Source organism: Pollachius pollachius, assembly GCF_949987615.1.
Source record: "Pollachius pollachius genome assembly, chromosome: 7".
NCBI classification, from domain to species: domain Eukaryota; kingdom Metazoa; phylum Chordata; class Actinopteri; order Gadiformes; family Gadidae; genus Pollachius; species Pollachius pollachius.
This window is the reverse complement of record NC_136940.1, coordinates 20364441-20387094: the sequence shown is the minus strand read 5'-3', so window position 1 is coordinate 20387094 and position 22654 is coordinate 20364441. Positions and strand designations below refer to the sequence as shown.

The 22654-nt window shown below is 44.5% G+C and overlaps 2 protein-coding genes across 3 annotated transcripts; both read right to left on the bottom strand.

Annotated features, from left to right (window-relative positions):
* Positions 1–1902: 1902 nt before the first annotated feature.
* Positions 1903–16378, bottom strand: tnni3k (TNNI3 interacting kinase; the record flags this gene model as incomplete). Of its 2 annotated transcripts, XM_079739174.1 has the most annotated exons (25): positions 1903–2161; positions 2896–2975; positions 4185–4354; positions 4831–4890; positions 7046–7155; positions 7704–7836; positions 8810–8862; positions 8970–9022; positions 9435–9539; positions 10680–10874; positions 11105–11162; positions 11270–11362; positions 11594–11650; positions 11737–11820; positions 11912–12061; positions 12457–12551; positions 12670–12774; positions 13140–13284; positions 13583–13721; positions 14085–14183; positions 14282–14392; positions 14784–14881; positions 15711–15796; positions 15963–16071; positions 16339–16378. In XM_079739174.1, the coding sequence occupies 25 exons, from the start codon at positions 16376–16378 to the stop codon at positions 2082–2084; spliced, it is 2508 nt and encodes an 835-aa protein (XP_079595300.1). In that variant the 3' UTR covers positions 1903–2081. The 2 variants fall into 2 exon arrangements, with proteins under 2 accessions (XP_079595300.1, XP_079595299.1); XM_079739173.1 differs by lacking the exon at positions 1903–2161 and having other exon boundaries at positions 2546–2975.
* Positions 16379–16772: 394 nt separating this feature from the next.
* Positions 16773–19747, bottom strand: fpgt (fucose-1-phosphate guanylyltransferase). Its single transcript, XM_079739175.1, has 4 exons — positions 19610–19747; positions 19293–19460; positions 19108–19200; positions 16773–18718 (listed from the first exon to the last, which is right to left on the bottom strand). Exons 1-4 carry the CDS (start codon positions 19677–19679, stop codon positions 17292–17294), a joined length of 1758 nt encoding a protein of 585 aa, XP_079595301.1. The 5' UTR covers positions 19680–19747; the 3' UTR covers positions 16773–17291.
* Between the last annotated feature and the right edge of the window lie 2907 nt (positions 19748–22654).

Sequence of the window (22654 nt, the reverse complement as noted above, 5' to 3'; positions counted from 1 at the left end):
AGAGTACCGAAGAGTCAAACCGGACAGACGTCAAGGGAGAGAACACTTTAGGGAAGCACAAAAACAACACTGGCTCATCGGAAGGAGACAGAGATAAAAATGCCTCTACCAAGGGGAACATTGAAAACTTCGACAGTTCCAAAATGGAGACGGAAGACATTGGAGAAAACAATAACGTAGAGTCTGTCCAACCTGAGAGCACCACCGAGCCTGACTCTGAACTCCCAACAGAGAAGGAAGAAGTGAAAGATGAACCTGAGGTAGAGGAAAACCAAACAACGGTAGAGGAGATAAAAGATGTACCTCAGCCTGACCACACTGAAAATGGGGCCCTCCAGGGTCCAGGAGGGCCGTCGGAACCGACAGCCTCCCAGCCAGAGGCGCAACTTGACGACACCAAAGAAACAATGGAAAGCAAAGAGGCAGACAACACGGAAGTCACATCCGTAACCGATCTTATAGCTGTAACCGATCTCACGTCTTCCTCGACGTCCGATAACGGTGCAGACGAGGGCGGTCAAAATAAACCTTGGGTCCAGTCAAAACCGTTGGATAGGAGCGGTAGTTTGAGCAGCGAAAACAAAGAGGTTCAGTTGATTGAGGATTTCAAACCAACTGTAAGTAAGGACCAGTTGAGCACCTATAGAGTGGAAGAGACCTCACTGTTTGGTCGCAGTTCATACCCCCAGTTTACAACACAGACAGGAAGTGGCTATTGACACCGCACTTGACACAGCATATATAGCACTTTTTAAAATTAGATTTAAAGATATTGTGCATTCTTTTGTACAGCGTTTAAGGCAATCTTATGGTAATGAGGAAACTACCAACACAATCCTAAGGACCCCAATATAGCAGATATTTTTGTACTGAAATTGATTTGGTTGAATGACCAAGAATATAATATTTATTAAGGACTAAGGAAGCCCTGAAAAGACACTTGGTATGTTTGTTTATAATTAAAACTCAAACGGTTTTAATCCATCAGTAGGCGACAAAAGAAGCTCGATAATGAGTTGTGATTGTTGAACAGCTCATCTCTTCTCTTATTGTCCTGAACAAACAATATGGCAAAGCTTGTGGGTGGTATCCGATAGTCTCTCCCCCCCCCCCCCCTTTCTCACACACACACACACACACACACACATACACACACACACACACACACACACACACACACACACACTCCTGCTATCCCCTGTAAAGAGATACTCGTCCTACTCAGGCCCCACAAATCATTGAATAATTTATCATTGTTACGACTCCCGGAGTTTGCTTTGGACCGAACACACTTTCAACATCTCCGTTGGCTGCTAGAAGCACTATTTCACAGTGTGTCTGGCTTTATCGTATTGCATCTCTTATGCACAAAGTTTAGCCACAAAGCCTGTGCGTTGAGTCATTTGATATTTAAATCAATTCTTTGGTTAACTATAATGATATCCTGATAAGATATGTAATTCATCCAACAAATAGAGCTAGTTGGGAGAGTCACTAACATTGTAAATTAAAAAGGCACACTAGTATTACACAGGCATTAATTACTGTAGCTATGTAACATATGACATGTTTTACATAGGCACTGATTTGTGTCGTAACTGCCGCTTAAACTACCTCTTTCTCTGTTTGTTTCCAGTTATATCAATGATTTTCTATTGGTGTGATTATTCTGAACAATGTAAGTCAAAAATGTAATCTCTGGCAGAGTCTATTGCAAATGCTTGTGTGAGTTGGCCATCAAAAATAAAAAAAAAAGTGATTGAATCAAAGGCTTAAAGTTCTAATTCTGTACAAGACAGATTTTTATTCGGATTCTATTAATCTTAAACAATAAACACACAAAAGACTTGAATGAAGAAATATTTACATGAAGTCCCTATGAGAGTACTCTAAAAGATCATATTTGTATGGATACATCATTAAGGATATTTGTATTGCAAAACTTAAGGACACAAAAGGTGTCTCACATATTCACGGCAAAAGGTCATCCAATCCCTTACTTAAAAGTCTTACCAACAGTATGGGTAATAAAATGACACAGTTTAACTAGGTTAGAGTGCTGGACGGCCCTGCTAGTGGTGTTAGTTACTGTCTTCGAAGCTGCCACTGCTGCTGCAGGACGAGTGGAACCTCATGGTGCTCATGGGATCAGACACGTAACCTGGAGACCGTGAACAAACATCAGGTTCACCACATGGAGGTCTGATATTAAAGGTGTCATATTATACCACCAGGTCTGAGGGTGAATAGCCGTTACAAGCCGTTTTGAAATCGGCCTCTTCTGACATCACAAGTGGCCACCCAGATGTTTGACAGATAGTTGAGCAACGTTTGCTACGGTCCAATGGGTAGGCTGGTAGACTGATCTATCCAACTCACATCTAAGTGGACATGCCCACTTGTGATGTCAGAAGAGGCATCACAAGTAGGTAACGGCTAATCACACTCACACCTGGTGGTATAATAATGCACCTTTAACCAAGCCCCTTTTCACACCTTCCTGGCAGATTACTGGGAAAAACTCTCAGGCACTTGCAGTTACGTTCTGGAACATTTCCGTCTTGCAGCCCTTTCAAACATGGAATAGATTCGGGGATAGATGGGACATGGGAAAGTCCAGAAATTGCAGTCATACAACACTTACAGAAGCCAGCAGCCATGCAACTTGAAGGATGAGAGGAGCTCCCTTGTTTTTATATTCTTATTATATCATAATAAGATCATATCATATCTTTCCTTAAACCAGTACAAAACATTTTTGTTAAAGTAATGAGCTCTGTTCTCCCATTACCAACCATTATGATAACAGACGATATGTGGATATAGAACAGATGATATAGAGATGCAATAGCAGATGATACGTAGATATACCAACAGAGCAAACACAATACAAACCGTTGCGGTCAATGGGTGCAAACTGCATGTTCCTTCGCAGTTCCTCCAGGGACAAACCTCCGGACGCACGGCGCTGCTCGCTGAGGACAATTAATACATTTACGTTGACAATTAGGGCATTTGGCAGACGCTTTTATCCAACGCAACTTAGAATAACTACATTTGTCATAAGAAAGTGAAACAATATATCACTGTCGGTACAATAAGGATGTTCAAGCAACCAAGTGCCAAGCACTAACAATCGCTAGGTTAACCCATTCCCTGTATACAACAAAGATAGCTAGGATAATATGCTACATAACTAAGTACTATAACTAAATAGGACATACAATAAGTGGGTACATTAACTACCAGCAACAACAAACAACAAGTAGGAGGCCGATGCCTCCTTCGACACACCAATATGAGTTGTACTAGAAATAGCCCAACATCATGGAAAAAAACAGATATGGTGGGCTACACACAAGAAGACTATCCTGCCAGATCGTATATCTCTAGGGATTTGTAATACGCAAGTGATGCCACCCACTTTCTCTGGTGGTAACAGGGAGACAGACTTGATGTGGTGCCAAGGAATGTCTGACAGACAGACACTAGCGTCACAGCCCCTGCTCCACAATAGCCTGCCCTACCTCTGAAACCGTCTGCCAGACACGCACGCACACGCACATTCACACACACGTGTGCTGCACACATGGGAACACATATACACATGTGTATAAATACACATACACCCACATTTGCACACACATGCATATAAACACACACAGACACACATATATACACGTACATGTGTGCATACAAGCATGTGCATACACACGCATATATATACAAACGCACACACACACACATTTACACACACAAGTGCACACAATACACACGTATTGCCTTCGGTAAAAAGAGTGCTCCGGGTCAGAAGGCCATGCATGTTTTATTGCGCTTTTCTTTGTTTTGTTCCCCCCTCCTGTGCCTGGCTCCTGTATCTGAGCAACCACATTCCTCTGTGTTGCAGGAAACTACCACTAGTGGTTTACAGGTGCCAGGATGAACAATAGCACGGGCCACTGCTATCACTTCCAGCAAGACGGTCTTAGTTACTGTAGCACATTGCAATTACTGTAGCACAGGCCTGGGAACGATAGAGGATAGGATAGCCTGCTGTTCGCACGTGAGAAGGACATGAGAAAGAAGAAGAAGTTAGAGTGTTTGGCTTTGACCCTTGGGAGTCATTTAGGTAGAAAACCCAGAGTGCGAAACTAGGTTGAATAAGTATGCCGATAACTAAGTACCTCTGGGTCCAGACGGCGTAGGCCCGGGCGTTCAGGGCGTACTCCAGCTCGAAGCGGGAGCGCAGCGCGGCCACGTGGCTCCGGCCGGGACCCCCCCGACCCAGCAGGTAGTCGGACGAGGAGGACGGGGACAGAGAGCCACTGCTGTTGCTGGAGGCCGGAGACATGAGCTGGGACACACACACACACACACACACACACACACAAAAATAAAAGATCCTGAGGGACCTACGCAAAACGAATAGATAAAACATAACGTAAAAAGGGTAGGTGCAATAAGCAAGGGCTTCATCCTACACCTTTTCGATCAGTACTATTGATAAGAAATGTCAATGCATAAATTAAGACGAGAACTATAATTATTATTATTTTTTTAACCTTTTCTTTACTTATGTCTGTATGTAATGTTGTGAATCGATGTGATCGAAATAAACCAAACTAAACTAAACTTAAAACTAAACATACACACACACACACACACACACACACAGATCCAACATAGAGCCATTGATCCACACACACACAAAAAATAGATCCGTAGAAGGAGAGAATCAGATATTCATCATATACATATCATTAAAGTCAGTAAGAAGTAATTGTTCACTGTTTTTCTGCTTTACTAAGCTGTGAATCTCCGTGGCCGTACCTCAACATTGCAGAGGCATTCCTCCAGGCTGCTCACCACCTCCGAGAACTCAGGTCGGTCCTACGTGATGAGGAACTGATATCAACGTTTCATCACTTAGTCATTCAGTCACCACACAAAGTGACCTACACAAGTGAGGCTGAGAACAGCGTGCTGTAAAATGTAAAAAAATGAAATTGCATGGCCAAGTTTAGCTTTGCATCCCTGAGTGCAGAATAGCCAGAAAAAGCGACGAGGTGAGTACATTTTATTTTATGAGCGGACTATCTGCATCTCAAGAGACAAACCTCACCAACCAGTGTTCTAAGGTGTGTCAAACATCAAAGATACCAAACACAAAACACACACCCATGTGCTTCCACTCCATGGTCCGCTTATTCCGCCCACACACACGCAGCAAAAGGTGAAGCCAGGCTGGGGAGCTGTCCTCAGATCTCTCCCCCGACTTCACAACAACAAACACCCGGGCCACCCCAGAGCTTCTCAATTATACATCACATCCCCAGCCTGTAGGTAGCCTTCAATACATTACACCCAAGGAACACAGCGCACATCAGCCTTTAGTGTTTTGGAATATAAACTAAAAGCTATCTATAGATTAGATAGATATAGATATTGCTATATCTATAATGATCAATCGATCTATCTATCTACGTATGTACATAAAAACATATATATTGTAACATAATATATATATAATAGATATTATACATATATAATAGATATAAGTAATGTTAGATAATTAATTTATGAATATTTTAATGTTTCTTAGTTTGTAGTTTCCTATTATTGTCAAAAGCTCTTTTGTTAGGTTGTTTTAATTATTGTTGATGTATTTTCTTTATATTTGTATTACATTTATTTGTTTGTATGTTCAAGGCTACATCCACCCTAATACGTTTTAGTTTCCGTCCAGTCGTGCGTTTTAGCAGCGTTTGAGAAATAACCTCTGTCGATACTTCACGCCTAAAAAACGCTTATCATGTGCATCCACGTACACTGGGCACGTGCGCAACAGACTAAACATGAAGCAGATTGTCTATCCAGCGATTGGTTGCTTAGTTGCAGGAAATACGACGCTGGAATAAAAGCAATGACAAAACCATGAACCACTTTTACATTAAGCAATGGTAGTGCTCCAAAGTCTCAGTGTCAGTCCATCCAGACTGAATAAGGCTAGTTTTAGGGGTTCTGAAACGCAAGAGGATTGTGGACGCCAGGCGCTAACGTAGCAAAAGTTATACGTTTTAAAACTGAAACAGGTGTGGCTTAGTGGCATCAAGGAGATTCTTCAGTAACCAACCAGCAACTACAAGAGCATATTCAAGCACCTTCACAACCCATGGGATACCAATTCGGCAAAGTGCAAGCGGCAGGCAGGGGTGGGTGTGGTGGGGTGAGGGGTCTTTGAACGATGAGTGTGCACAGCATCCTGTAGCACACCAATGAGGGACACTAAACACGACACAGTGGCACCCACCGGGTGCTATGGGAGCTGGCGACAACCAGTGGGAGGATTGCCTCTGGTCCTCCGAGGTGGGGGGTGGGGGTGGGTTGCTAACCAACCGCCTGCCTGACTCACCATCCCTGTTAGCTGGGTCATGGGAAGGGAGGGCAGGAGGGTGGGGTGGTGTAAGGACCTGCCTGGCTGCCTTAATGATCATCATAATTAGAGGTAAATATGTAAGTCGAGGCGGTTATGAAGAGCCCAGGCGCTGCACAGTGGGGGCTTTACGTGTGCGCTGGTAGATTGTGAATAGCTTTGCAATAAAGAGGGCCCCCCGGGAACGCTGTCGTTTGCTGAACATGCAAACCGGGCTCGGCTGCTGACGTGGGACGCGCTGATTTGGCCCCCAGACGGTTTTTATTTTGTAGCCGACGAAATATGTTTTTTTATTGGTGGGCCGCCTGTTGTTTTCACTAGTTTATCACACGCATGCATGCATGCAGGCACGCACGCTCGCACAAACCCCCACACACACATTATATGCAGGTAGCAAAAGTATAACGTTGATGACACCATTGGATTACTAGGACACTAGTTAACTGTTAAGTAATTGTTAGTTCATTGCTAGTTATCACATGTTACCGCATAACTAGTAGTTATTTAATGACTTGGTTATTAATTTAGTCAGTCATTCAAGACTTCAGTTGATCATGTAGCAAGTCAGTCAGTCAGTCAGTCAGTCAGTCAGTCAGTTAGTCATTCACTTGCCTCCGGAGAGGCGTTCCATCCCCTCATCAGGAGTGCTGAGATGGGCTTGGGGATGGAGTAGCCAATGGGAGGCCGGATCAGATGGTAGGCCATGTCTGCAGCCGCGGCCGCTGAGGGGAACATGAACGATGGCATCAGCCTGAACGCCAATCACACGGGATTACAAACCTTCATATGTAATCATGTTTTCAATAAATATCACTCTTATTTAATAACTTCACTGTATCTTGTCTGGCCATCTAGAAACACTAGCTCGTTTGAAATGTGATTTTTACAATATAAAATAATAATAATATATAATACACTGTAGTTATAATGATCATGATTATGATTATGATCACACTGTGGTTATCTTAATATTTTGTATAATATTTGAAACAAGAATTCAGGAGATTTCAGGACGTGCACATGACGATTGTTATGTGGAGGTCTTTATACACAGATAGACGAGGAGGAGCGAGGAGGTGTGACGAGATGTGAGGAGTAGGAAGAACGAGTGAGGAGGAGTGAGGAGGAGGGAGACAGTGTGAGGAGGAGTTAATAGGAGGGAGAAGCTTTGATGAGGAGTGAGGAGATCTGAGGAGGTGTAAGGAGGAGTGAGGAGGTTTGAGGAGGAGTGAGGAGGTTTGAGGAGGAGTGAGGAGGTTTGAGGAGGTACCAGGCTTCAGGTGGGCAAAGGGGACTTCCCCAGTCAGCAGCTCCCAGAGACACAGGGCGTAGCTGAACATGTCTGCCTTCACCGTGTAGCGCGTGCACTGGGTGAACACCTCTGGAGCCATCCACCGCAAGTTCTATACACACACACACACACACACACACACACACACACACACATAGACTCACAAGCACAAACGCACAGGTACACACTCACTCACACAAACACACACATTCACACACACACACGCACGCACACACACACACACTCACACACACACACACACACACTCACAAGCACAAACGCACAGGTACACACTCACTCACACAAACACACACATTCACACATGCACACACAAACAACCATATTCATATGCAAATTATTTGTATGTCAAATGTAATTTATATACGAATGCACTTTCCACGTGTCCGAGAGAAATTCCCTTTGCGACCCATAAAGTCTGTCTTATCTATCTTACCACACATACATAAACCCGCAGGCACACACACACACATTATTAAATATATATTTCTTGGGAGTTAGACAGGGTTAAAGCACACACTGTCATCCAGGTCCAATTACAGCCGTAAAGCAGGGCGCTCCCTGTGGTTCTTAAGGACATGTGTGTCCCCAGGGGAGACAGCACACTTAGCCCCCCCCCCCCGAGTAGGCTACGCACTCTGGGTGCTGCTGCTGAGTCAGCCCCTCCGCACACAGCCTGCACACGCAGCCTTCTGGAGCTAGCCCAGGGCCCAGGGCTGTTGGTAGTATCTCTTGGAGAATGATTACTGTATGTGACCTTGTACATCCTTTAAAAAAATGCGCTATATGTTGAATGATTGTCTTTTCCGTGAGCACTATTTCTCTTCTTTAATTAAAGATGTAACCAAAAATTGCAAAAATGTAAAGTATACATTTCCCTTCTGGGATTGATAAAATGAATCTTGTACGTCTAGATTAATTAACACATAGAATAAAAAATGCTGAGTTAAGGTTTGTTAGTGCAACACAGTGACCGACATGGTGTTGTAACGTCACAACCTTTACGTGCTCTAAAGTTAGATTTCCTGAACAATGTTAAAAAACAAGGTGTAACCATGACGACCGACCCCTGGCTGCTTGGTCATGTTGTCCTGCGCCACCGACAGCAGAAACCTGGATTCTGCGGGAGAAGAAGACTCCGTCTTCAATCATATGCCAGAAAATTGCCTCAAATCAGCATATTTTACAGTCAATGACACAGGGGAGAGAGACGGCTGCTGCCCTCACCCCCGAAATCAGCCACCACTGCGTGTCCGTCCTCGTAGAGCAGGATGTTGTGGCTGAGGGGAACACAGTACGCACGGCATAAGCGTTTTTGTGGGATGTTCAATCCCCACACCCACGGGGGTGGTCCCTTATAACAAGACTGAAGACTTTGTTGTTGCTTAAGCTTTCTGCTAAATTTTACATGTACAATGTACGATGTACAATTTTACCTTCTACAATGCATTTTTTTTACTTTGCCTTTGTTGATTTTTGTTTTTATTCCTTTAATTTTATTGTATGTTTGCTTCAGCTTTCTGCTGAATCTTAAATACATTGCACTTTCTATAATGCCTTTGTTTACTTTTACATATCTTATTTTTATCATTACATTTTATTGCATGACGATGTTTCTATGTGAAGCCCTATGAGTCTGCTATATAAATAAAGTTGCCTTGCCTTTCCTTGCCTTTTAACATCTGCATCTACCTGTTGAGGTCCCGATGTATGATTGGCTGGGTGAGGTTGTGCAGATACTCCATGCCCTTGGCCACGTCGATGGCGATTACCAGTTTGGACTGCAGGTCAATCAGCCTGCGCCGTGGACACATCATTAAAGCAGATGCCCACTTAGCACTTTAGCAGATCAATGGACCCTGCCAATCAGGCTACCTGACCCCCGCACACACAAAGGCACACGCACACGCACGAACAACAGATCACACGCACACGCACACATAATGCACACCAATAACACAGACGCAATTGCAATTGCACAGACACGCACACATATACAGACACACACTGAATATACACACGCACCACGCAAACACACTCCCACACACACTCCCCCCCCACACACACACACACACACACACTTCCCGCGGATCAATGAAGGTAGTCTATCTTAGAAAGCACCTGAGCTTAGAGTTTGCTGGAACACTTTATCTGGATCAATGATGGGGGGGCGTGGGGGGGCGAGGGATATAAGAGACTGTGTGTGTGTCTGTGTGTGTGTGTGTGTGTTTGTGTGTGTGTGTGTGTATGTGTGTGTGCATGAGAGGCAGAGACGCTACGGAGAAGGACAGTAATTAGAGCTGGAGACATGTGTCGCTATGTTGTGTAAACAGACGCCTGTGAGTTCCGAAGGTACTGCTTCCCCGGACTGATTGCTCAATTACAGCTCTATGGCTGCCATTACTGTAGAATCCATTTTGAACAATGGCAGCATTTGTGGTATAGTGACACGTAAACGGGAAAAATAAGAACATTGATTCGACGACAGTCAATGAGAAAATAACTTTAGATGAAGGTTATTTGACCTAGAAATGCATCTGTGTTATTATGTCTTCGGATACAGCCTGTACACACACAGGTCCATTACGACCTGTCAGTCATTCTGGTGAAGACCAGGACCTGAAGGGAAGCAGCATTTAGTGTCCAAGGTCCCCCCCCCCCGGAACTGTCTGCAGCACAAGTTTGGCTTAGCTTTCTCATAATCCATGTGTGTTGTTGATTCCTCTCAAATGTATCTCTGTGATTATGATTGATGATTATGTCGATGATTTAATGTTTTTCTTGATTTTGTCTCATTTCCCTCTCCACAATGATATTGCGCTTTTTGCACAAGCGATATATAAACAAAGATTGACTTAATCAGGTAAGTAACTCTCTAACCCTGCCTGCGGTAAACCGGGTCAGTCAGGGGCCTGCCTCCCCGGTAGTCTTCCTCACCTCTTCTGCTCGTGGAGGAGGGAGAACAGGGATCCCCCGGACACATACTGGGTGACGATAGCAAACTGGCTGGGGTCGTCCAGGCACGCCCCCACAAACTGGATGACACACGGGTGGTTGAGCCGGCAGAGGATGGACACCTCGCGGCAGAACATGTCCACGTCCGACTTGGAGCAGTAGGTGTTGGCTCGGTAGCTGAGGGAGAAGGACTCGTTTTACATCGTTGAGGGGAAGTTTTAAAAGTCAGACTATAGATTCTTATCTTAAGGCTGATGGCACATTTGTTTCGAATACAAACTCTGCAGTAGAAGTGAACCTTAGCAAAGTGTCTAGGAGGTTTTAAATCAACTGGCTACTGCATTAATTCACTCATTACAATCCACTGGACAGTGAATTAAGTAGATGTGCGTCCCGTCCCAAAATACCGTTTGATGGCGACAACTTTGCTCCTGCATTTCCCTCTGTAGACCTTGCCGAAGGAGCCTGGGTGAGAGAGAGATTTGATGTTTGACTGTGGACTAAAGCCTATTTTCTTTTCACTGCCAAACAGCACAGACAAAGATATACAGTATACAACTGAAGACAGAAACCTGAACCAATGATTTCATTGAACTCCAGATCCGAGAGCTGAAGGTGGAAATGAGACGGCAGACTGGCCCGGAGTAGAAGAACATCAGCCTTCTCTGAAAGGGTGGAAAAAAAACAAAATTTTGAATAAACCTCTTAGCATGTGTTTAGGGCCTTAGAAAATTGGATTATGCTATTATACCTTATTATTGTTAAGTGACAGACTTGTTGCCTCTTACCTGCGTTTTTAGTATTTAAAAAAAAACTATTGTAGTAGTATAAGTATTCTATTTTAAGGCCTTTTGCCACATAAAGTCCCCTAAGCAACCTAATAAAGTCAGCGGTACCTTTAGTCATGCTCTTGATCTTTCCCAGAGGGGACGGTACTGACACATAGGAGCCATCTGAATGAAAAAGACATGATTAAAGCAAACTAGATTAAATACCGTCCCTTTAATTCCTCTGCTAGCTGCGCTTCCAGGTCACTCACCCCCTCCTGGCTGGGAGTACTCATTACATGGGGAGTCGTCCGGGCGCTTGTAATGTTTCAGTAGGGTCACAATGGCATCGTGACCTGTCACAAAAAAATACAAAACCAAAACACAGAGCAGTGACAAGGCTGCCCCTCTGACAGGCCAGTCCCACCCATCCATCGTCGTACAGACCTTTCTCATAGGCCCACATTAGACAGGTCTGCTCCTCCTTCTCCCCGCTGGAGCGGGTGGGGTCGCAGGCCACTAGGTTCATGTCCGCCCCGCTGTCCAAGAGGAACTGCACCACGCGGATGTGGCCGTGGAAGCAGGCGCTGTGCAGGGCTGGACAGGGGTTCGGCAGAGGGACAGGTCAGCGCATACTGAACGGAAGGACTTGATAGGGATTGATAGGAAGAGGTGAAATATCACCAGTAGTGTAATCTGGTGAGTTATAGGTTGGTGTTGAAACCATGTCATTGTCCTTTTAGAGTGATTTCTCAAATAAATAAACAAAAATTAAAATAAAGATTTATTTGACTTTTTAACCATCAGACTTGACATTCAAAGTGATTTAAAGGGTTGTTTTGACACGCCATGAAGGATCGAGTCAGGGTTAGGGGTCTCACATTAGGATGTCTACAGGGAGAATGCAGAAATTATGAATCGAGGCCAGAACTAAGTGGCTGAGAAGATCCGGCCCATACTAGAAGAACCGGCCTAGTATTGTGAAGACGTACCCGTGTGTCCATCTCTGCCTTGATGGTTGATGCTCATGGGGATTTGGGTCAAGAGGAACTTAACCATGTCTGGGTTTCTACCATAGGTGCACGCACTGTCCAAATCACACAAACGTTCTCATGACTTTACAGCTCGGAAAAGGGAAACATGTCAATCATTTATATTTTTAAATGACATGAATAACTTGAAAGCGGAGGACTACTACAGTATACCTGTGGAACGCCGTTTCACTGAAGATGTTTTCCTTCATCAGACTCTCCGTTCCAGAAAGCTGAATGATCTCCTTCACCACCTCAAACTTCCCATTGTAGCAGGCTCTGTTGAAACACAACCATCATTTACATTTAGGGGATTTTGGCGACGCTTTTACCCAAAGCGACTTACAACCATTCATTCACACATTCACACACCGACGGCGGAGTCAACCATGCAGGGGGACAGCCAGCTTGTCAGGAGCAGTCAGGATGAGGCGTCTCGCACAGGGACACCTCGACACTCGAGCAGGAGCTGGGCATCGAACTAGTAACCTTTTCGTTTACCAGTCAACCTTGACTACCTTCTGAGCTACTGCCGCCCTGCCGCTACTGCCACCACAACACACATCCGCGTTGTATCATTCCTCATTCATCAGTCAGCCTGATGGACAGCGTGTATACAGTAGTGGATGTCTGGGGTCGTTTACAGGTGCAGCGGTGTGTCTCCGTAGATGTTAACAGAGTGTGGCTGGGCTTCACCGTGGCCCGTCAGTAGGAACCGTACGATCTCATGGTGGCCGAAGCGGGAGCACAGGTGAAGAGGCACGTGGTCTTCATTATCCAGAACATTCACTAGGAACACGCATAGAAACAAGATACTTACTTAAGGTGCTGTAATGGATCTATCAATAAATTGATTTATAAATCAAGTCTAGGGTGTAAAACACACATCAACTATGTTCGCCTATTCAGGATAAAAAGAGGAACTGGATTGCTTGCATTGCTTGAAATATGATGAATGCACTGCAGAGGCACATATGTTCATTTACATATGGACGTATGCATATGTGATTTTTTGTCACAGCCATTTGTTACCATTAGGCGTGATCCTTGCAGGGTGTGAACCTCCGTGCTGGGGTCCGGCACTCACCGTCTGTCTTGCAGCCCTCACCCATCAGCAGTTGGACCAGGCCCAGGAAGCCTTTGGCTGCAGCCAGGTGTAGGGGTCGGTCGCCCACCTCCCCACTCACGTTGGGGTCTGCCCCGAACTTCAAGAGCAGCCTAGCCACCTGCGCCAGGACGGAGTAGCACAGAAAGGGGGGAGAAGCAAAAAAAGGGGTGAAGAAACCAAAAAAAAGGATCTCAGTCCTCAGACATATTTTTATTTTAGTGTGCAAAACATGTATAATGTGTGTAACAATATATGAATGCATAATAATAATTCCTGGCTGAATATCAATATTGTATCCTCTTTCAAATTGTTTCATCACTAAATGTAACTGTATTGTATACATTTCTCATAATCCTAATTTCTTTGGTTGACCCAACAAATACCACTTTCCAAAAGTGGGAACGTTTGGCTGCGCTTGGTTATTTTCCTCCCGATCCTGGCAGTCAGGAGTCCGGAGTGTGCGATCGAGGCTGGTAATGACCTGATCGTGGCCGTTGTAGGCAGCGATGTGCAGGGGGGTGAAGAAGACAGCGTCCTGTACGTTGACATTTGCTCCATGTTGTAGTAAAATATCCACCGTCTGAAAGAAGTTTCAAATCAAGACACCAGTTTCCTAAAAGCGTCGCTGGACCCTCACAAACAGAACGGAAGAACAAAGCAGGTTGTGTTGTTGTTTACCTCGTGGTGCCCTGCTATCGTGGCGATATGGAGGGCCGTTAGCGCACCGTAGCCCACCTGCTGGACATCGGACCCCCCGTGGAGCAAAGCCGTCACCAGCTCTGCACTGTCCTTTTGGAGACAAGCAGACAAAATGTACTTGTTTCCTGGTCCGGGGACTGAGGCAAAGCCCTTTGTTATGTGTCAACTTTTACCACTACATCTGCAATCACCTTCTTTCTTCAGTCAAAGTCACATCCTACACTCCGTTACCTTCAAACAGTATTATTCATTGAAAAAGTATACACCACACGCTATGGTAAACCTTTAATAACCACTCACAGCAAACACATGAACTACTAAAGGCTTGAGTGACGGCTGGTGTTTGTGTGTCTTGCACTCCACCATGTGGTTAACTTTGGCTAAGCAGTAATCCGATGACACATTGCTCCCATCGGCTCTGTGGGATAGAACCTAGTAGAATAGAAAGTAATCTAAGAAGAGTAGATCTATTGTGTCCTACCTTATAGGCGGCGAGGTGGAGGGCCGTGAATCCATTCCTCGTGAGTCTGGATGGACGCAGGCCTTTCAGCATCAGGGTGCGAATGTGAGCCTTGGTCCCTGGACACAAACATACACATGTATGTGTGTGTGTGTGTGTGTGTGTGTGTATGTGTGTGTGTGTGTGTGTGTGTTGTACTGTAGTACCTTCTGTTGCATCTAGCCTATTAGTTTGCTGTATAGAATAGTAGGAATGAGGATTCTGCATATATTAGTCTCACATGAGATCTTGTGGACTGTTTTGGCCTATAGACTACAGAAATGTCCAAAGCATTTGGTAAGGGAGAACAATATTGATATTGGCTTGAATCCTCTCAAAATCGGCATAAAAAAAACCACGAGGCATTCTGACGTACTGAGTACTATTGGTGCTTATTAGAAGGGTGTGTTATACCTTTTTCAGAGGTGTCATCGTATGAAACACACAGATGTCGATCATAACACTAATTGTTGGTCTGCTATTTGTATCGACCAGGGCATGGTTATAGGATAAACTAGGGAGGATAACACATCACAGACCCTTTTCACAGAGCTTTTATAGCAGGCCAAACCCATGAGTAACCCACAACTTTACCATTGGAAAGATAAGCAAGTGTCAAAGTACTGGTCAGTGTATGTTTCCCTAGTGAAGTCTAATACCTATGCCCTGGTACATTAGAGTAAACAGACCCATAATCCTGCTTGTCCTACAGTAACCCCTCTGTGACAAGGTTATTTTGACATTACAAATACTCTTAATTCAATATGAGTTGGTCAATATAACCCATAACCTGTATCAATAAGGATGTTACATTGAGCGCGGTAGAAAGAAGCCCTAGAGAAGCAGTTGTCTCTCTGGTGTAATGTTTTGGTGAGGAGCTATAAATAGTCATCCGCTAAGTGAGCATACCTCCACACACGCAGCACAGATGCAACAGTGAGAGGCCTTCCTCTGTTCTGTAGCTCACGTTCACCTTCTGGAAGGCCTCCTCAGAGCTACCACACAGATAAAGACATACAGGCCTTGTAATTTTGATGATATTTGCAGAAGAAAAAATTGCAAAAAATGCAAATTGCTTGAACATGTTTGCTCTGTGCATTCATTAGATAGCTAGGTTACAGATTGTCCCCTTTTTGAAGAACACCATTATTCCACACTCACCCAAAAGCGAATTTGAGCTCCGCAAGCTCAGCCTCCTTGATGTGCCAGTCATCCTCCAGCTTCTCCACAATCACTGTGTACGACTCGCTCACCTTTTTCTTCCACTCATCTTCTCACCAACATCATGCCAAGAATACAACAAATTGTATGGAAAGTGACTGTAAGGCATTGCTAAGGGTTCAAGGAGGTGACGTACCTCGAGGTACGTCACCTCCTTGAACCCTTTCCAGTGGAAAACAAAACATGTTATGACTCACCAATACAGACCCCCCCCCCCACACACACACACACACACACACGCACACACACACACACACACACACACACAAACAATTCCAGATGCAAAACATGGTGAAGATAGAGGGAGAGACATTACCTGTACATGTCTGGGTTGGCCTTGATTTGTAATTTCCCATTGACAGGGTCTGTTTCTCTCTGAGAGTCTTTGTAGTGCTGTTCGGGTGAGCTAAAGGAAAGCAGTAACACAATCCTACTCTCTAACACAATTGCTATAGGGCCAGATAAAGGGGATCAGTTTGAGCTAAAAATAACCCTCTTTTGAGTGTCATGCCACACAACACCAACTGACCCCCCATTTGAAACAGTGCCCATGTATTAATAAGTAATCTGGGTCCATGTACAAGAGCCATGTATTTGTATTATTACATCGTACATACTTAAATATACCTCAGGGCTGTACGATAGGCAGAAGGTAAAGTGGCTAGCAAAGTAGCTTTTCCATTGATGTTTATTATTATTTGTAACAATGACAAAAACAAAAATAGTAGAATGTCCGTAAAATACACACATTTATAAAAAAAAATACATTTATAAAAGCAAACATTTTGATTCAATATAGTGTACAGATGGAGGCATAGAAAACATTATTAAAAGATAACCGTTGTTGGGGGTTTAAATCCAAGGTGAAAGATTATGGGTTTGAATCCCATTGTGTGCGGTTTACCTGCATGCAGTCCCTGAGCAAAGTGCAGAACCCCAGCCTGCTCCTTAATGACTTATCTCTAAAAACCCAACTTTCGGATAAAGGTGTCCTATAAGTTACTTAATCATGAATTCAGAAAACACATTCATAGCGTATCGGATTGCTCATCAAGCTGTTTGCATAGTAACTATTTGCATTTGCTAATTTGAAGGATAGAAATAAATTACTTCAACATAAGAGAAAAAAATTGTCATTCATAATTTCGTAGTAATTGAAAATATTATTAATGTTATAATTGTCGAGATGTCAATATGGAATTTACAAATAAACACAATCTTAATGTCTACAATTGGATTGTGTACGTAATCATAAATACACTCTGTCCATCAGTGGATAGATCTCATCTGCTTAATGTCATTGTACAGCTCCTTCCGAAACGTCAACATCTCCTCGAGGTTCTTCAGCTGTAGCGCCTGATGCATTGACATAAGCTTGGTGGTGCTTGGTACGGTAAAGGTGGAGCCCTTCAGAACCGCCTGCAGCAGGTCCAAAGTCATGGAGAAAGAACTCTGCAGGTCAGAGCACACAGGGAACAGGCAGACATTCCATAAGCTACAATCCCCAGAGAACTTCAGGACTTCCTCACCCATCCCCCAATGGGAGAGACACTTCGTCAGGCTTAACCCCAGAAACATCAGCTCCTCCACGTACGCTGGGGACTGCACGCTCCGCTTCAGGTCGTCATGGATACCGAAGCATACAGTGACAAACCCGGGTTGGGCCTCCGGCTGGTGGGGGTTGACAGTCACACACAGCGAGTGCATGAAGACCTCAGCGGGCACACAGAGGCCCTGGTCCACCCAGCAACCGCTGAGGATGGAGCCTGTTCCTACGGTTACCCTTGCCTCCAGTCTGCAGTACTCCAACACTGTCTTCTGGGCTACAGAACAACTGGGCTCCAGGGTGCTGTGCATCACACAGGAGACGGCGCCGGTGCTCTCCGGAGGCCCGTCAGCCTGATGGGCGCTGAAGGCGGAGGCGACCAGGCCCAGCTCAGTCCTCAGCGCCGGGTCCTCGGTGAGGTGGAAGAGGTACTCGGCAGTGGAGCCGATGTGATAGAACTTGGAGTTGTTGAGGAGGATGACGTTCAGCGGAGTTCCACTGAGGCGACGGAAGATCTTCTGCCGCACCTCCACAAGGCTCTCCTCACGCTTGTGGACGTTTGCGCCATCGTGAGTGTACGCGTCGGTGGCTTTGGGGCCGAGGGCTTGGAGGAAGTCCCCATAGGCGTCGACCTCGCACCTCAGCGGCGTGATGTCTTTTAGCAGGGAGAGAAGGAGCAGTGCAGTGGTGTAGCACACATAGTAAGTGCTGTCCGTGTAGACAAATTGATTGTCAGTCAAAGAAATACAATCTCCGCGCTTTTTACAAACGGCACCCGTGTCTTGCATTTTCGCGATGCTCGGCTTGTGCAGGAACTGAAGGCAGGAAACATATTCCATTTCCTTGCGAGCGTGTTTGTCATCGCTCCCCAACACAAACACCCCATGGGTGGTTCCGATAGAGAGCGGGGAGGGATGGGCTAGAGCAGTGAAGCCAGGCTTGTCGAACCGTACACTGTCGTCTTCAGAGATACTGTAGATCTCTATGTCGTCCGCACACGTCACCAGAATGCCAGGGCGCATTTGCAAGGGGAAATCGACGTACATGGCCAGCTTGAGTTCTAACATCTGGTAGAGAGGCTCACACAGAGGCAGGGCGGTGAAAATCTTCCCCAGAGCACTGGCGTTCGGCAACCGCTGGCTGAACCCTCCTGGAACAAGAGGCAAGGTTTAAGAAAATAGCCACGGGTCATATTGGCAGAGATATCCAAATGGCAAATTTCACTGAGCAAATTGTAATAGTTTCTTTTATGAGTTACAACCTGTACTTTGGAATACATTTGCATTGAATTTGAGATGATGATTCAAGATCTGCTTTTCCTCTTTTTATTTTTTAAGCACCAGAAGCCTTACGTTTTTGCCAGTGACTAATGTTTTCCTTTTGATGACTTACAAAACGTACATTACGGGACAAAATATAATTATACTACCAACGCAATGTTGTGATACACATAATTACACACAGTAATAAGCATTGATTTCACTTGGTTAATGAGTAATGTGACTGTAATAAACACTGCCTTAATTTAGCTTTTCTAACCTGCATGGATCAGGATAACCCTGAATTTGCCAAGTGCCTTCCCATAGATGCTGTCCAGCCGTTGCAATACATGAAGGGTTGAGCCTCCATTCCCTTGAAAGCAAAAACATATTACTTGTGCACAGTGGTATCCTTTGAAAGTACACTACAGTACAAGGCGACAACGCATAAGGTCGAGGACTCACCTATTTTGGTACCAGGTGGGTCTGAGAAAACTTTATACTCGACCCCTAGAGGAAGTTCTTTTCTGGCTATTTTGTCTCTGATCTGAAGTTCGTACGCGACTCTTTGGCTCTCATCGACAGCGGTCACAATCACCAGATCCCAAAAATCACCAGGTTGTACCTCTTCACCTGTATTTCATACATAAAGCTGTTTGTAATAAGTTCACAAAAAAATGAATATGGATATGCAATATGAAAGTGCATTATGAAATATGCAGCTCAAACCAGGCACCAGTTAACACTATTGTATTATTGTACTAGCTTTTCGTCAATCTTACCACGCAAAGCATTGAATTTTCTTAGCTTTTCCCGCGTTGCATGTTGTAAATGTTTGCCCTGGTCATTCATTGTATTAAATTATATGCAAAACGTGTTTAGCACTCAGGGAAATGCAGTTTCTCTTTTTTACGTTCGCCGGATAGCGCTCTACATCCGGGTGTGATCACGTGGTTCATTGTTGACACTGCATCTAGTATTGGGCGCACAGAATACATCAACTACACCCGAACGTTTTATAAACCAGCTGTGTACAAGCTGAACTATCTACTCTTTATTTTATTTATATAAACCATCAGGTAGCTACCATCTTACAGGCTTATTGTTTAAACCATGTTTGTTGTTACCTATATGGATGGAAATTTAGGTCTAATAATAATAATAAAACATGACGACGATACAACATTAATTGAGAACAAATCGTGTGCGTGTTTGTTTGAAAGTGTTAACGAGACTGAAAGGGAGTAGTGTGTGGTGTCGCCATGGCAACACCAAAAGCACACGCTCGATCACTCAAGGTGCAGAGTTTTTTGTTGATTTATTATTATCATTCAGAGCATGGATGTTGTCCAGAAAGCGCTCCTGTCTTGCACTGAGTCCCTGGTACTTGGCCATGGGCACGGTTTCCACAGCGAGGTCTCAGCTGCGGGTCCTCAAGACATTCTGATGGCCAGCCTGGGCCACTTGCTCCTGGAAGATGTGAAGGATTTGGGATTATTTCAATCACTTAGGATCTGCTCTTTGCCCGACAATTTTATTACAGCAATAGATGCTCTCGCAGAATGTGCACTTTTGGTGAAATTGGACCTCAAAGGAAACCAGGTCAGTTCATTTAGCACTATTTCCCATAGGCCTATTGTTATAGTACATCTAAAATATATACTAATATTTGTACAAGTGCTAAAATCTCAGTCAAGACAATTTTGTACAGTCTCAAGGGGTTTGACATGCAACATAGACCAGCCTATAGACCACTCTCTCTGTTATGGCATACCTCTATATTTGTAACAGTTATGATGGCTTATAAAAACACTTATTTTTCCTCCCAGATTGTCCAACTACCAGATGCATTGTTTTGGGCAAAGCTGGGACAGCTGCAGCTTCTTAATCTCCATGACAACCACATGGAGACAATACAGAACACCAAGGGATTGGCTGGCTGCCCAAAGCTCACTGGGCTGACCCTCTACGACACCCCATTCAGTCTGAAGGGGGACTACAGATGCACTGTGGTCTACAGCATATTGTCACTGAGGGCCTTGGACCGCCACGTGATCTCAGACCAGGAGCTGGCCAGTCTCCACTTCCCCCCAAAGTTCAAAGCCTTCAGCCCAAACCTTTTAGTAAACCTTAGTAGTCCATCAGTGCCACTGGTTTGTCTTTGCCGTTCGTTAACGTATTACTTTAAATGCTAATATTGGAACTATTGAGAGCTGTGCCCTGATTAGTTACTAAGTAGGAGAATGTGCGTTTTTGAATGAATTGATTTGTGTTTTTACACACAGGACCAATATCAGGGCGAAATTAAGTCAACACACAAAATCCTTTCGGAGATTCACAGGATTCAGGCAACATATTGCCCCATTCTCATCATCCAACGTTGGATTAGAGGTCACTTGACAAGAAAAAGGCTTGGGTGAGTTTAGAAATTGTCTAAGAAATTGAATAAACGATTGTTGATGTTATCAAATCCATCTCCTCATTACTGTAATACTGCCTGTTGAATATCCAGACTAGTCAAAGCAGCACCTCGGCCTAAACAGAGGAAAAGCCCCCATGCTACATTGGATTCCGCAGCTGAACAAACCACTCAGCATAGCTGGGTCAGTGAGTGTTTGGACGAAGAGGGAATGCAGGTCTGTACTAGACAACAAAGTAAATAAATGTCTGCGTATTTATAACAGCCTGATCTGCCCAATACTGGTCTCCTTATGTTTACCACGAAGAAGCAGTGAGTCACATGTTTTGCTTAAAGGTCATTTTACAGCCAAGAGGAAGCCCACTTTGTTGTCATGAATGAGACAACAAAGTTTATTTGAATTGGATGAAAATATATTTTTAATGATCTTTATGTCCATTGACACTATTAAGCTATTCCAATGTATTATATTATGGTATATTCTAATAGTTTAATAATGGCACAGGCAAAAATATGTATGAGATAATTTGCAGCTAAAATGGCATTGTGTTTCAGAGGCTCAATAATCACAGTGTGAAACCCAGAAGAATAACTTTGAACTTGAGTAAACTTCTACAAGGCAATCTAGAGGTAACTACGTCTAATGTTCCACAGTTCAGAAGATAGTACGTCATTATCCTTGCCCATTGTTGATCATTTACTCCTATCCAGGACACATTTCATTGGCTGACGGTAGCTACTATGTTTTCCAACAGGTTTCACAAATAGAATTACCAGTGGAGGCCAAGATCAAAAATAATCCTCTGCCAAACACAACGGAAAACCGAAGAAATGAACCTTCTGGAAGCCCTGAAACTGTCCGAGGTGACACATTTAAGTAGTACACCATTGAGAGAGTTTTTCAACTTCAACCAGGTTCACTCAATTCTCAATTCTCTTTGGGTTGACTCGGCAGGAAGAAAACCTAAAGAGGTTCCCAAGGTGTTGTCGTTTCCTATGCACTGCTTCAAGGTCGCGTTGCTCAACGTCCACCCTCCCAGAGACGTGCCCCCCGTCCGGCACCGGGAGAGCCAAGCCCCCCACCACGCTGTTCAGAACGTCCACTCCCGGCGAGAGGACCAATCCAGACCCTCCATGCAACACGTTGGCTTCTGCGCGGGCGTACATATGGACGCCAGTGAGAAAAGATGGATGTTCTGCCCTCAGGGAGTTCTCAACGAGGTTGAGATAGATTGCGGAAAACTACTGGAGACCAGAGCTGAGATCATGAAGCTAAAGACAGAGCGGGTGACCCGATCCTTAGAGTGGAGGCAAGGCGCCAAAACCGCACGGCAAAGCTTCATAGAGAGCAAACGGATGGAGGCGGTGGGGCAGGGGAGGCGGGAACGGGCTCTGATGGAGGCCGCCG